This window comes from Psammomys obesus, unplaced genomic scaffold, assembly GCF_907164565.1.
Source record: "Psammomys obesus unplaced genomic scaffold, mPsaObe1.curated_primary_1811, whole genome shotgun sequence".
NCBI lineage: Eukaryota > Metazoa > Chordata > Mammalia > Rodentia > Muridae > Psammomys > Psammomys obesus.
In genome coordinates this window covers 1,586,622-1,600,320 of record NW_026596073.1, presented here as the reverse complement: position 1 = coordinate 1,600,320, position 13,699 = coordinate 1,586,622, and the positions used below count along the sequence as shown (strand labels likewise).

At 37.0% G+C, this 13,699-nt stretch overlaps 1 protein-coding gene across 3 annotated transcripts in view; it reads left to right on the top strand.

The window, feature by feature from the left end:
* Positions 1–13,699, top strand: part of Ptprq (protein tyrosine phosphatase receptor type Q) — a 188,109-nt gene that overhangs the window by 132,325 nt on the left and 42,085 nt on the right. For all 3 annotated transcript variants that reach the window (XM_055626210.1, XM_055626209.1, XM_055626211.1), the window contains exons 32-33: positions 1,173–1,395; positions 3,606–3,679. In XM_055626210.1, the coding sequence (XP_055482185.1) occupies positions 1,173–1,395; positions 3,606–3,679 (297 nt within the window). The remainder of the gene's footprint in view (positions 1–1,172; positions 1,396–3,605; positions 3,680–13,699) is intronic.

Genomic DNA, 13,699 nt, shown 5'->3' with positions numbered 1-13,699 from the left:
TTCAGTCTACCTTGTCAGATTGTGCAATGTAAATTTCTGAATGGTAAAGAAAGCTCAGCTCAATATTATCAGATAGAGTTGACTCATGATTCTAATACAACATAAGATGATCATCCAGAGTGAGGTAACACAGACCCAGAAAAACACATATGGTATATATTCACTTATAAGTAGGTTTTAGTCCTATTGTACAAGATAGACATACTACACTGAACAGACCCTAAGAAGATAAGTATGATGGGCATCTTAGGCTTCCTGTTGGCCCACTAGTTAGGGGAATAGGGGATATCTCTGACATGGACTATTTTGCCTGCTTTTTAATCAATTCACCCTGATGGGATTGTCCTTCCAGGCCACAGGGGAGGAAGATAAACTCAGTCCTCATGTGAATAGATGAGCTGGGGTGACTGAGAAATAGGGGAGAGGGGATGTAGAAGGGAGGCTGGGACTGGGAAGAGAAGAGGGAGGGGCCTATGACTGAGAGGTAAATTGAATTAATTGATTAAAATTAGCTATTATATTAAAATATAATATCGTAATTATATTAATAATTTATATCTAAAATATTATACTTAAATGAGGAAAAGCCTAATCAAGATATGTGACATTTATTTATTCGATATTTATTCTGTGTACCGGTTAGACTATTTTGATTTTGACGAGATAGAGTCTTGATAGCATCTTTGGAAATACGAAAATTAGCGACACCTTGATGATGGCTATTTTCTGTCTACCTTAGTAGTAGATTCTCACCATTCCTAATATGCAACCCTTCAATACAGTTCCTCATGTTGTGAGGGACCCCCCCCCACAGTAACTTTGCTACTGTTATAAATTGTAACTAAAGATCTGATATTCAAAAATATCTGATGAAATCTCTGTGAATCTCTGTGAAATCTCTGGGTCATTTGACTCCACCACCACCAAAGAGGTTGCAACCCACAAGCTGAGAACCTCTGGTCTACCTGATATTTCAACCCCCACTAGAGTACTTCATATCTTTATGTGATCGAGAACTGTCCAGGTTCATAAGCTCAGTTGGCCTAGCGGTTCATCGTATGACTCTTGCTGCATCTGGAGTTCCCTGGTGGAATCATAAAAATGCTGCATGATGTGAAGGTTTCTTCAGAGTGACTTTGTGATAAGTTTTCTTTTTTTCCCCTCTCTCCTAGCTCAACAAGATGGAAATGTGACAAAGTGGTATGATGCATATTTTAACAAAGCAAGGCCATATTTTACAAATGAAGGATTCCCCAACCCCCCATGTATAGAGGGAAAGACCAAATTCAGTGGTAATGAAGAAATCTATGTGATAGGCGCTGATAATGCCTGTATGATCCCTGGCAATGAAGAGAAAATTTGCAATGGACCTCTGAAACCTAAAAAGCAATATTCGTAAGTTTGGTTTATGTCAGCCACTTTTATCTTTCTGGTGAGCAAAGGATACGGAAAGTGGGCCTGATTGTTCAAGCACTGGCAATGAAGAGACAGAAAAAACATTCTCTGTACTGCACAGATACACAGTACTATAGGAAAAGCATACAATCCTGAAAGAATGTATTATTTGATCTGATACATTGTTTAAAAGCAATATAAAGGGTATGGCACTGAAAAACATACAAGATGGGAGAACTTAGCTATTTCTGTAATGAACATTTTGGCGGTGTGTTGGAACTCAGTGTTTTGCTTTTGTTGCCATTGACAATGATGTACAGGCTTTCAGAAACAGTCTTGTTTCTCAATTCATTAAGGTTCCCTTTCATAATGATAAGACCAACACATCAGCCACAATGTTCATTATAGAAATAATCTCTCTTTTATATCATCAAACATCTGAATGGGGGATTTCTTAATTTTTACTGAGTTCATTGTTATTGTTTCTATTTAATTGTTGATATGATTTTATAAAACAAGGCTACAATTTAGAAGAGAATTATCTTAATGTTATTACTAATTTTTTTAAATGCAGGTGCTCACATTTAAGAATGTTAGCTAAAATGTTACTAAATTCTTTATGGATTTTTAGGCTGAGTTAGAATTAGAGAATGTAGAGATATGGAGCAACTAAAAATAATGTTCCATCATTTATTATCAAAGGCAATTAATTTAAATTCTGGTTATTATTTAAATGAAACATGACAATTTTTAAATGATAGAATTTCATATTTACTCTTATTCATTGTTTTGCATGTTTATTTTCTAAACATTCTTTTAATAACAGATGTTATCACAAGAGTTAATGTTGGAGAATAAATATACACTGAAATTTATTTGTTTTACACATTTAAATATTTGTTTGTGTTTTAGTTTTCAAGTTAGATAATTTCAGGCATCTTCAAGGATGATCTGCACTTTTTCTGTTCTAAATTTGTAAAAATAGGTAAATACAACTTGGTATATGATAAAAACAAGAATCATTGTTCTCAATTTGTATACTTGTGAACAAGACAATTCCGTATAATCTTTGTTGTTTGATTCTGTAATATTTCCAAAAATAAGATTCAACATATTTTATGCCTTAAATTTGTTAACTATAGTATCCACAGTGTTGCTAATATTAAATGTTTCCTCCTAAATACATCTATGACTGAGATTATCTACTAATGTTCTTCCAATACTGCTGTTCCTAAATTTGGTAAAAATTCTACTCACTGTCCTATCAAATTCGATGAGTCAAGAACAATGTAATCAATTATTCACTTGATATAAGTTAAAATAAAGATTTTTTTCCTCATGGTCCTAAATTTATGTCCCATAAATTTATTTTTATTGAATAAATTATTACTTTTTCATGATTATTTGTTAAATTTGGAAAAGATAATAGGACACAAATTTTTCTTCTTCTATAAGCATAGGGCAATGTCTTTGATGAATATAGATACAAAGTTCTCAATAGAATACTTTCAAAATGAGTTTATAAACCCCTTAAAATTATGCTCCCTGATGAAATAGGCTTCATCTCAGAGATACAGGGATAGTTCAACATCAATAAACCAATAAACATAATTTATTACATATGTATACTCAAGAACAGATACGACATTATAAACTCTTCGGTTAGAGAAAAAGACCTTCGACAAATTTAAGCAATCATTCATGATAAAATCCCAGTGAAACTGGCGATACAAGAGACATACTTCAACATAATAAAAGCAAGTTACAGAAAGCCCATAGCCAACATCATCAAAGATAAAATAAGATAAAACCTCAAAGCATTGCCACTAAAATTAGGAACGTGACAAGGCTGCCCACTCTCTCCATACTTAGTCAACATAGTACTTGAAGTCTTAGCTAGAGTGACAAGACAAGTGTGATAAAAGGGATACAAATAAACAAGGAAAAATCAAAGTATCCTAATTTTCATACAATATGATTATCATTGATTGCATATTATTGCATATACATCATTATATTCTTTAAAACTACATCAAAAAACTCCTACATCTGATAAACAGCTGTGAAACATCATCAAAGTTCCAGGTTATAAAATTAGCATACAAAATCACTAGCTTTCCTATACACATGCTCATAAAGAAATCCGGAAACAATAATGTTCACTGTTGCCTTAAAATATATATTAGAATGAATCTTTTTTTTTTCTATAGGTTTAAATTTAGAGCCACAAATATCATGGGACAATTTACCGACTCTGATTATTCTGACCCTATTAAAACTTTAGGTAAGAGTTTATACTTTGATTTATCTATAATTTTAATTTTTTATGTGTCTGCATGTATGAAACATCTGTGCTTATATATGTGCATTTTTACCTGTGTGAGGTGCACTTGTGTCCATGTGCATGTGGCAGTTGGAAGTTGTAATCATGTCTCACTCTATGGTGGAAAGGTCTTTTTCTGAATTCAGAACATGCAGATTTTACCTATGGTAGCCACCCAGCTCCCTCCAGGGATACTGTCTTGGAACTGCAGACCACCACCATGCCTGTTAAGATTTTACCATGGGCTCTGAGGAGCCAAAATCTCATTCTTGTGCATGCAAGTCAGACACTTTACCCACCAAACTCTCTCCAGCCTTCATCTATGATTTCAGTGTGTTTGTATGATGGTAACAGTGACTAAATGTTCAGCAAATCCATTCAAACATGGTTGGATAGTTTTTAGTGTAAGTCTTTTTTAAAGTTAATCAACCATTTTAAGAAAAATGGTGTTTTTAACATTCTTTTAAAAGACAGATGCTCCTGACTTGTTCCCTCTGTTCTCCTTCTTCTGATGTCCATCCTCTTTGCCTTTCTGGATAGGAATTGAGCATTTTAGCAAGAGTCCTCCTTCTTGATTAGTTTCTTTAGATGTACAGATTTTAGTAGGTTTATCCTATATCATACGTCTATATGAGTGAGTATATACCGTGTGCATCTTTCTGCTTCTGGGATAGCTCACTCAGGATGATCCTTTTCAGATCCCACCATTTACCTGCAAATTTCATGCCCTCTGAAAGGCTCTGCCTTGCAGATTATCAATGCAGATGCTGAGACTTATGGGCAACCTTTGGGCAGAGTGCAGGGAATCTTAGGAAAGAAGTGGGAAACAGTAGGATCTGGAGAGGACAGGAACTCCACAAGGAAAACAACAGAACTAAAAAATCTGAGCACAGGGGTCTTTCCTGAGACTCATATTCCAACCAAGGACTATGCATAGAGAAAACCTAAGACCCCTGCACAGATGTAGCCCATGGCAGTTAAGTATCCAAGTGGGTTCCACTGTGATAGGAGCAGGGACTGTCTCTGACATGAACTGATTGGCCTGTTCTTTAATTACCTCCCCCTGAGGGGGAAGCAGCATTACCAGGCCACAGAGGAAGACAATGCAGCCACTCCTGATGAGACCTAATTGACTAGGATCAGAAGGAAGGAAAAGAACTTCCTCCCCTATCAGTGGACTTGGGGAGGGGCATGCATGCAAAGGGTGGAGGAAGGGAGGGATTGGGATGGGAGGAGGGAGGGAACCACAGGGGGGATACAAAGTGAATAAAATGTAATTAATAAAGAATTTTTAAAAAAGATACACTCAAAAAAAAACAAAAACAAATAAAATGACAGATGATGCTTCTAGCTATCATTCACATATGGCTACAAATATTGTTAAAGTGTTGGTTTCTTGATATTCTAATTACAAAGGTATTTGGTTCTTTTGAATATATCAACTCATACATTAAAGGTCTTTAATAAAGAAAAATAATATGATTATGCTTACCCTAGATAATTTCTCAAAACTATGTATTTTTTCTTTCATTCTACTTTCATCAGTTTTTCAACCACAGCTGCAGAAATCTGGCTTAACTAATGTCAGTGTTCATGATGTCAGTTGTGCCAAGAATGAGAAAGCCAGAGTTAAGTAGTGCTTTTCACTCCAATTTCCAAACGAGGAGACAAATGCCCTTATTGTTTAAATGATTTTGTGTTTTGCCAGGATCTAGCATTTTAGCCCAGAATTTTGTGACTGCTACCATGCTATAGGTGAAAGTTTAAGACCTGGATTTCAATCTTAACTTTGCGACTTGTAATAATAATTTAATTTCAATAAGTATGCCTTCTTATTCAAAACCTGAACATACATTATTTTAAGGATTTTTTGAAATTCTTTAGTAAAGTAATGTGTTAAGATTAAAAATTATGATTTTTATATTGTTCAATGTTTAATGGCTTTAAAATTTTTAGATTTATTTCTTCTATTGGTGTGAGTGATTTCTTTTTTAACTAAATTATTATTTTTATATTAATTACAGTTTATTTACTTTGTATCCCAGATGTAGCCCTCTTCCTCATTCTCACCCAATCCCACACTTCCTCCCTCATCTCCTGTCAGGATCCTCTTCAAATCCACGGATAGGGGAGGTCCTCCTCCCCTTCCATCTGACCTTATCTTATCAGGTCTCATCAAAACTGGATGCATTGTCCTCCTCTGTGGCCTGGCAAGGCTGCTCCCTCATCAAGGGGAGGTGACCAAAGAACCAGTCACTGAATTCATGTCAGAGACAGTCCCTGTTCCCTTACTAGGGAACCCACTTGGATACAGAGCTGCCATGGGCTAAATCTGAGCAGGGGTTCTAGGTTAATTTTACCCAATATATGTAATAATGAGAAAACAGGATTATTTGATTTGTGATTTTAAAATTGTGTGGAACATTTCCTCATTTGGTAGCTGATCTTACCATGCACTGATATCACCACAGCAAAGCATATATATGTGGTTAGCAGCATGATCAGAATTTGGCAGCAATTCATGCAGCTAAATAATGTTTGTTCTGGTATAATACTAATGGAAGGTAAGATGGCCAGATTAGCTATCAAATAAAGAAATGTTCCACACAATTTCAAAAACACAAGTCAAATAATCCTGCTTTCTCATTACTACATATGTTAGGTATAATCAACCAAGACAATGATTTTATAGCCAAACACATTAACCTAACAGATGTTATTTAAACAAGCTTGCAAGTAGCATACCACTTGATTTAATTCTTCAGGATACTTCTCTCTCTCTCTCTCTCTCTCTCTCTCTCTCTCTCTGTTTCTCCCTCCCTCCCTCTCTCTCTCCCTACTCTGCTTGCAACCAAATGAGGGAGCTACAAACACCGATTTCAGAAACACATACTAAATTGCTTCTCTTAGAAACATGACAACTGATTAGGGAGGGTTTCCTCCCCTTTCATCCGACCCTGTTTTTGTTTTTTTTTTTTTTAATCCCTGAGGTTTTTTTTTAAATTTTTTATTAATTACACTTTATTCATTTTGTATCCCCCCATAAGCCCCTCCTTCCTCCCATCCCGATCCCATCCTCCCTCCCCTTTCTGCATGCATGCCACTCCCCAAGTCCACTGATAGGGAAGGTTCTCCTCTCCTTTCTGATCTTAGTCTATCAGTTCTCATCAAAAGTGGCTGCATTGTCCTCTACTGTGGCCTGGTAAGGCTGCTCCTCCCTCAGGGGGAGGTGATCAACTAGCAGGCCAATCAGATTATGTCAGAGGCAGTCTCTCTTCCCATTACTATGTAACCCACTTGGACACTGAACTGCCATGGGCTACATCTGTGCAGGGGTTCTAGGTTATTTCCACAAATAGTTCTTGGTTGGAGTATGAGTCTCTGGGAAGTTCCCTGTGTTCAAATTATCTTGTTCTGTTGCTCTCCCTGACCCTGTTTTATCAGGTATCTTCAGGATTGGCTGCAAAATCCTCCTCTGTGGCCTAGCAGGACTGCTCCTCCCTTGGGAGGTGGGGAGGTCAAAGAGCCTGCCATTGAGTTCCTGTCAGAAATAGTCCTTGTTCCTCTTACTATGGGAAACCAATTGGTTACTGAGCTACCACAGGCTTCATCCAAGCAGAGGTTCCAGGTTATATCCATACATGGTCCTTGGTGGAGTGTCAGTCTCAGAAAAGACCCCTGTGCCCAGATATATTTGGTCCTTGTGGAGCTCCAATCATCTTTTCCACATCATACTAACTCTCCCTTCTTTCATTTGATTCCCTGCACTCTGCCGAAGGTTTGGTTATGAGTCTTAGTATCTGCTTTGATACACTGCTAGGTAGAGTCTCTCAGGGGCCCTCTGCGGTAGGCTCCTGTCCTGTTACTTGCTTTCTCCTACTTCCAATGCACCTCCCATTTGTCTTCCTAAGTGAGGATTGATCATCTTACCCCATGTCCTCTTTCTTGTTTATCTTCTTTAGGTGTGTAGATTTCATTATGTTTATCATATCTTATAGGTCTATATAAGTAAGTATATACCATGTGTGTCTTTCTCCTTCTGGGATACCTCACTCAGAATGATAAGGGGCAGGGAGGAGGTGAGGGAGAGAGGGTAGGATTGGGAGGGAATGAGGGAGCAGGATACAGCTGGGATACACAATTAATAAAATGTAACTAAAAATAAAAATTAAAAAAGAAAAAATATTAAATTTGAAAAAATGTTAAATTTGTTAAATTGTATGTCTATATACTTCTGGATCTGTTTGTAGTTTAATTTGTTATTATTAATTTACACTGAGCGATGCTTCAAAGCAAAATTTAAAAGCTCAAAACAGAAGTCCTTAACAGTAAGGCCACAAAATTGGATGGGCTAGAAACATCATGATGCAAATGTGAGCATTAAAAAAGATATATATTAAAACATCCTAGATGACACCCCCCAAAAAAAAGGAAACATGGCAACTACCACCAAATCATCCAGACACTAATTTCTATGAGCCCTCTAAATGGAGGAGGCCTGCAGCATGTGAGTGATAGAGAATGATGAATGAACCTCAGATTCCCATAAAAGAAAGGACTGATAACAATATAGACTGGACATAGCAACAGAGTGCCAAGGGGCTGGTAATGACCAAAATGGGCCTTGTTTCTATTGTTTAATTTCTCAAAGTTAAGTATGATATTCATATAGTAGTGATGTAAATATAGCCTTTTTGGACTCCCTCTTACACTAACCTTTCAAGAACTCTCTCCTGATATATAGTGGTTTTATAATTGGCTTTTGCCCTGTCATGTTTAAAAGGCTATTAAAATAGTGACAAATGAGAGAGGAGGACATTAACACAGGCCATAGAATTAAAAAAAAAAAAATACCCTTGGCAAAAGAGCACTGCAAAGAACATAAAGTAGAAGGACTCAAAAAGGAAATAGTATTGGTTGTTTCAGTAATGAGAAAAGGCCCACAGATGGAATGGATCACTGTGCAACTGAGCGCAAGCAAAGAGACACGTATTTGCAATAATACCTCTGTATAACCAGCGATGACAAAGGAAGCCTACGTCATTTTCTGTCTTGGTGATGCAATGTGGACAGGTGGCGTTATTCACTTCATCCTAGTGGAACCCAGCTGACAAGCCTGCCGAGGACTTATGCATAAGTGTAATCCCAGACTTCAGCAATGAGCACTGAACTCAATAGTTTATCAATTAACATTTTAATATTTGAGAGATGTACCAAGACAGTGCTTTGGCAGGTCATGCCGATTGGAGCTGGGCCCTTCATGGGTGTTAGCACATAGGATTGAAATTAAGGACCAAAATAAAATTCATCCTATGCCAATTAACTAAAAGGGGTTAAAGTTTAGAGAGAAGTTTACACTGAGAAAGATCTTTCTGTCCTTCAGTGGCAATAGGGAAATGACATACAGATCACTTTTTGTTGTTTTGCTTTTTGAAACAAGATTTCTTTATGTAGCCCTGGTGTCCTGGAACTCACTCTGTACCAGGCTGGCCTTGAACTCACAGAGACCCACCCGCCTCTGTCTCTCAACACTGGGATTAAAGGTGTGCACCACCATGCCTGGCTATACAAATCAGTTTATTTACAGTTATTTGATTTTGTTTTTACTTTAGGTTGAGCACTAGCGGCCCCGATTTTATCATTTACATGAACTCTCTCCAGCTTTTCAAGCTTCCTAAAACATGTGAGTTCATGGACGCTGTATGTAGAAAATGTTTTGTTTGTAAGAGTTAATAACAAAAGGTTTCTGTGACCTCAAAACCAGACATTCCTTTTTGCACCCTGCAGGGTCCTTGCTAAAGCAGAGCCTAGATGAGATCCCAAGCCCCATGGCAAACACACTCTCTGATTGTTTTCTTTGACATATCATTTCTCATTTAATTTACTGTGCAGAAAACATCCCAGTATATTCAGACTGAGAAAAAAGGAGGGAGAGGGCTGGAGATGTGTGTGAGGGAGAGAGAGATGGAGAGACAAAGACAAAGAGGCATGGAGAGACAGAGACAGAAGGACAGAGAGAAAGAGAAAAGAGAGAGATACATAGATTAAAAAAAGGAGGGAAAGAATGTGTTACTATGCCCTTTGCAGCACTGACGACATCCTCCAAGGTAATACTCTAGTTTCTCTTCAGACTGTATGAATATTTGGCCTTTTACAATCTTCCAAGCTAGTAGAGGAGCAGAGGGTATGCTATCTACTTAATAGGGCAGTATTAGTGTGGGGTGAACCTCACAAGCTGCAATCAGACTGGAATACAAATATGGACAAGAGTATTTAATAGGCTTTTAGTGTGTGTTGAATTTAGATAATCTCAATATAGCTGTGAAAATGGCTAAAGCATTTAATTTCTAAAATCCTATCTGTACAATGACAATATCAATACCTATTTTACAAGGGAAATTTATTCAAATTAGGGAATGGGTATATGAATATGACATGGTTATTTGACACTGTTGGCATCCACTCAAAACTGGGAAGTTGTTTTAGAAATAAAACCCTATGTCCACTCGTAGTTCCATGGTATGTATTCCTACAGATAATATTAACCCATAAACAAGACAGCTGATGTGGTGGGTTTTAACTCAGGAAAGGTGTAGACAGCATCGGCTTTCAGATCCAGGCACCCTGACTCCTGTCAGTGTGCTGCTAACCAGAAAAAAATTGCCACGTCCTGAAGCTGCTTCAGCTTCACTGCGGCCAGACACCTCTTCTTTGTACTGTGTTACTTTCTCTTCTTGAAGTTTTATATTATTTCCAGTCATTCTCTTTTCTCACCGTCTTCTTTTTTAAGGTTAATATTTTATAAAGAAGCATGTTTTGGAGGTGTGACTTGTTTTGTTGGTTTTGAGCAAAGATTTGACAATAGCTTTTAATTTTTTAACAGTGAATAAATATTTTTTTTCTCACACTCTAATAAGCACTGTGCATCTCCTTTCAAAATTTTATTAATCTGACTGGAGGAAAAGTTTCTGTTTTATTAATTTTTTATTTTTTATATTAATTACAGTTTGTTCACTTTGTATACCAGCTGTAGTCCCCTCCCTCTTCCCCTCCCAATTTCACCCTCCCTCCCTCATGTCCTCCTATGCTCCTTTCCAAGTCTACTGATAGGGCAGGTCCTTCTCCCCTTCCATGTGACCCTAGCTTATCCAGTCTCATCAGAACTGGCTGCACTATCCTCCTCTGTGAAGTTTCTGTTTTATTTTTATTTTTTTACTTTTTTTTAGTTTATTATTTGTTACAATTTATTCACTTTGTATTCCAGCTGTAGCCTATTCCCTCATCTCCTCTCAGTCCCACCCTCCCACTCCTCCCCCTATACCCTTTCCCTAGTCCATTGATAGGGGAGGTCCTCCTCCCCTTCTATCTGAACCTAGCCTATCAGATCTCATCAGGACTGGTTGCTTTGTCTTCCTCTGTGGTCTGGCAATACTGCATCCCACCAGGGGGAGGTGATGAACGATCTGGCCACTGAGTTCATGCCAGAGACAACACCTCCTCCCCTTACTAAGAACCCCACTTGGAGACTGAGTCTATGGGCTACATCTGAGCAGGGATTTTAAGTCCTCTTCATGCATGGTCCTTGGTTGGGGTATCAGTCTCTGCAGGGCCCCCTGGCCTCAGTTATTTTGGCTCTGTTGCTCTCCTTGTGGACCTCCTGTCCCCTCCAGGTCTTTCTACCTCTGTCTTCTTTCATAATATTTCCTGCACTCTGCCCAAAGTTTGGCTATATGAGTCTCAGCATCCACTTCCATACCCCGATCAGAAGAGTCTTTAGATCATTTTAAAGGATACTTATTTTTAAATGAAATGATTGACCATTAGGACAGCACTTATTCTGAGCTTTACAATTATACCATGGTGTGTATACATAAGGTAGAATACTGAATCATGCTAATTAATGCAATCATCACCTCAAATCCTTATCATTCTTTCCTCCCATTCAACTATATTTCTGAAATACTGAAATCAGTGTTGGCAAGATAGGTCAGAGTGTAATTGCTTACACTACCAGTCTGATACCTGAATGTGATCCACAACTCATAGTCAAAGAAGAAGGCCATACCCAGTTGTCCTTCTGCTTTCGCTAGCTTGCCTTCACACACGTGTGCCTACACAAACACACACACACACATACACATACCAACATACCTTATGATTAAGTAGTAAAATTAACTTTTAGTTAATTTTTCATATTGTTTGTTAATATCTCAAAAGACTAGTAGTTTAATAAGAGAAAGGACAACCACCCCATATGTTAACTCTAAGTAATGAGGAGACCAACACTGTAGTATGAGATTAACATTTCTCATCTAACTCAAAATTCTCATTTTAAAATTTTGACAATCAGCCACTCCTGATGAGATCTAATAGACTAAGATCAGAAGGAAGGAGAGGAAGACCTCCCCTATCAGTGGACTTGGGAAGGGGCATGCATGGAGAAGGGGGAGGGAAGGTAGGATTGGGAGGAGAGGAAGGAGGGGTTTATGGGGGAATACAAAGTGAATAAAGTATAATTAATAAAAATTAAAATAATAATTAAATAATAATTAAAATAATAATAATATTTTAAAAAATGTTGGATCCCTGTGCTGAATTTAAGTAATAATAATTTCAGTCAGAATATAGCAATTAAGAAAAATTAGTGCTTTTTATTATAATTTGATAAATTACAGTGCTGGGATATATTATATAAACAAAACAATTTAATTAGCCGATGCTAAGTCTAGTGAAGAAATGGCTTGTTCACATTATGAGGAAATCACATAAAAGAATCCCAGTTTGTGTGACAGGATTGGGAGAAATGACCTCACTCATGCATAGCAGTGAATCAGAAAATGTGCCGACAATTACAGTACATTGTGTCCCCGCCTGAGGGAACTTTTGTAATAGATGTGCTCAGAGGATCACATGCTGTTTATTAATATATTATATGTCATTTCCTCGCTTGGGCCAGTGCTTTGAGATGGTAATCTAGTCTGAAATTTCATTTTGTGGTCTATGAAAATGGAGTTCTAAGCCTGTGTCTAACCATCACCTGATCAACAAGATTCCTTATTCATCTTCATGCTCCTTTCAGCAAGAATAGCTCATTAGATGTAGCATGCTAAAAATTCATAAAACAAATCGATGGAATTTTAGTGAATAAGAAGTTGTAGATTATATTCTATGAGACACTCGGTCTTACAGCATCTTTAAATGAAATGGGATATACTAAAAACCATGAAACTCTGATGACTATTTGAAACTCAGTATTCATTCAACTCCACCGTACAGATCAATAGCTACAGAAACTTGGTAGCATTTTACAATCACCAATTTAGAGGAAAAAGATAAAGCATTAATCTTTGCTCATTTTACAGTCATTGCACTATTTTGTCTTTGAACTGAAACTTTTTATAGTTAAGTTCTAAATCATGTAAGTTAAAATTTCTCTGAATATAGCATTTGAGTGTGAAGACTTCCCCATATGATTCAGAGAGACATAAGCATGTATTCCTCACCAAGTCATTTGGATATGGGTGAGCAACTGCCCACAACAAATGAGAGGACCAGGGACTGTAGAGAAGGTTCAGTGGCTTAACAAGTGCTTGCTCCATTATAGAGAAAAAGTACCCCCATCTGGCCACTTACAATGCCTGTAATTCCATTCCAGTGATGCTTGGAACTTATTTTATTCTTTACTCTCACTTTGAAATGATCACATTTCCAAGAGACTGTAGTTTTATGTAGTACAAATAAAATGTATATATGTGTGTTTATATAAAATATATATAATATAACATAATATATTAAAGATAGTACCAATAAGAAGTAAACTTCGAAGAAAGAAAATCGAATGTGACTCTAAGGTTTCTTTTTGACCAGAGCATCTAAAGTAATGTAGTTTTTTCAACTGAGAATAGGATTCAGTTGAAAAAAAGCAAGCATTACATTTTGGACATACTCATTTTGAGATTATACTGATAAGTCTAAATAATA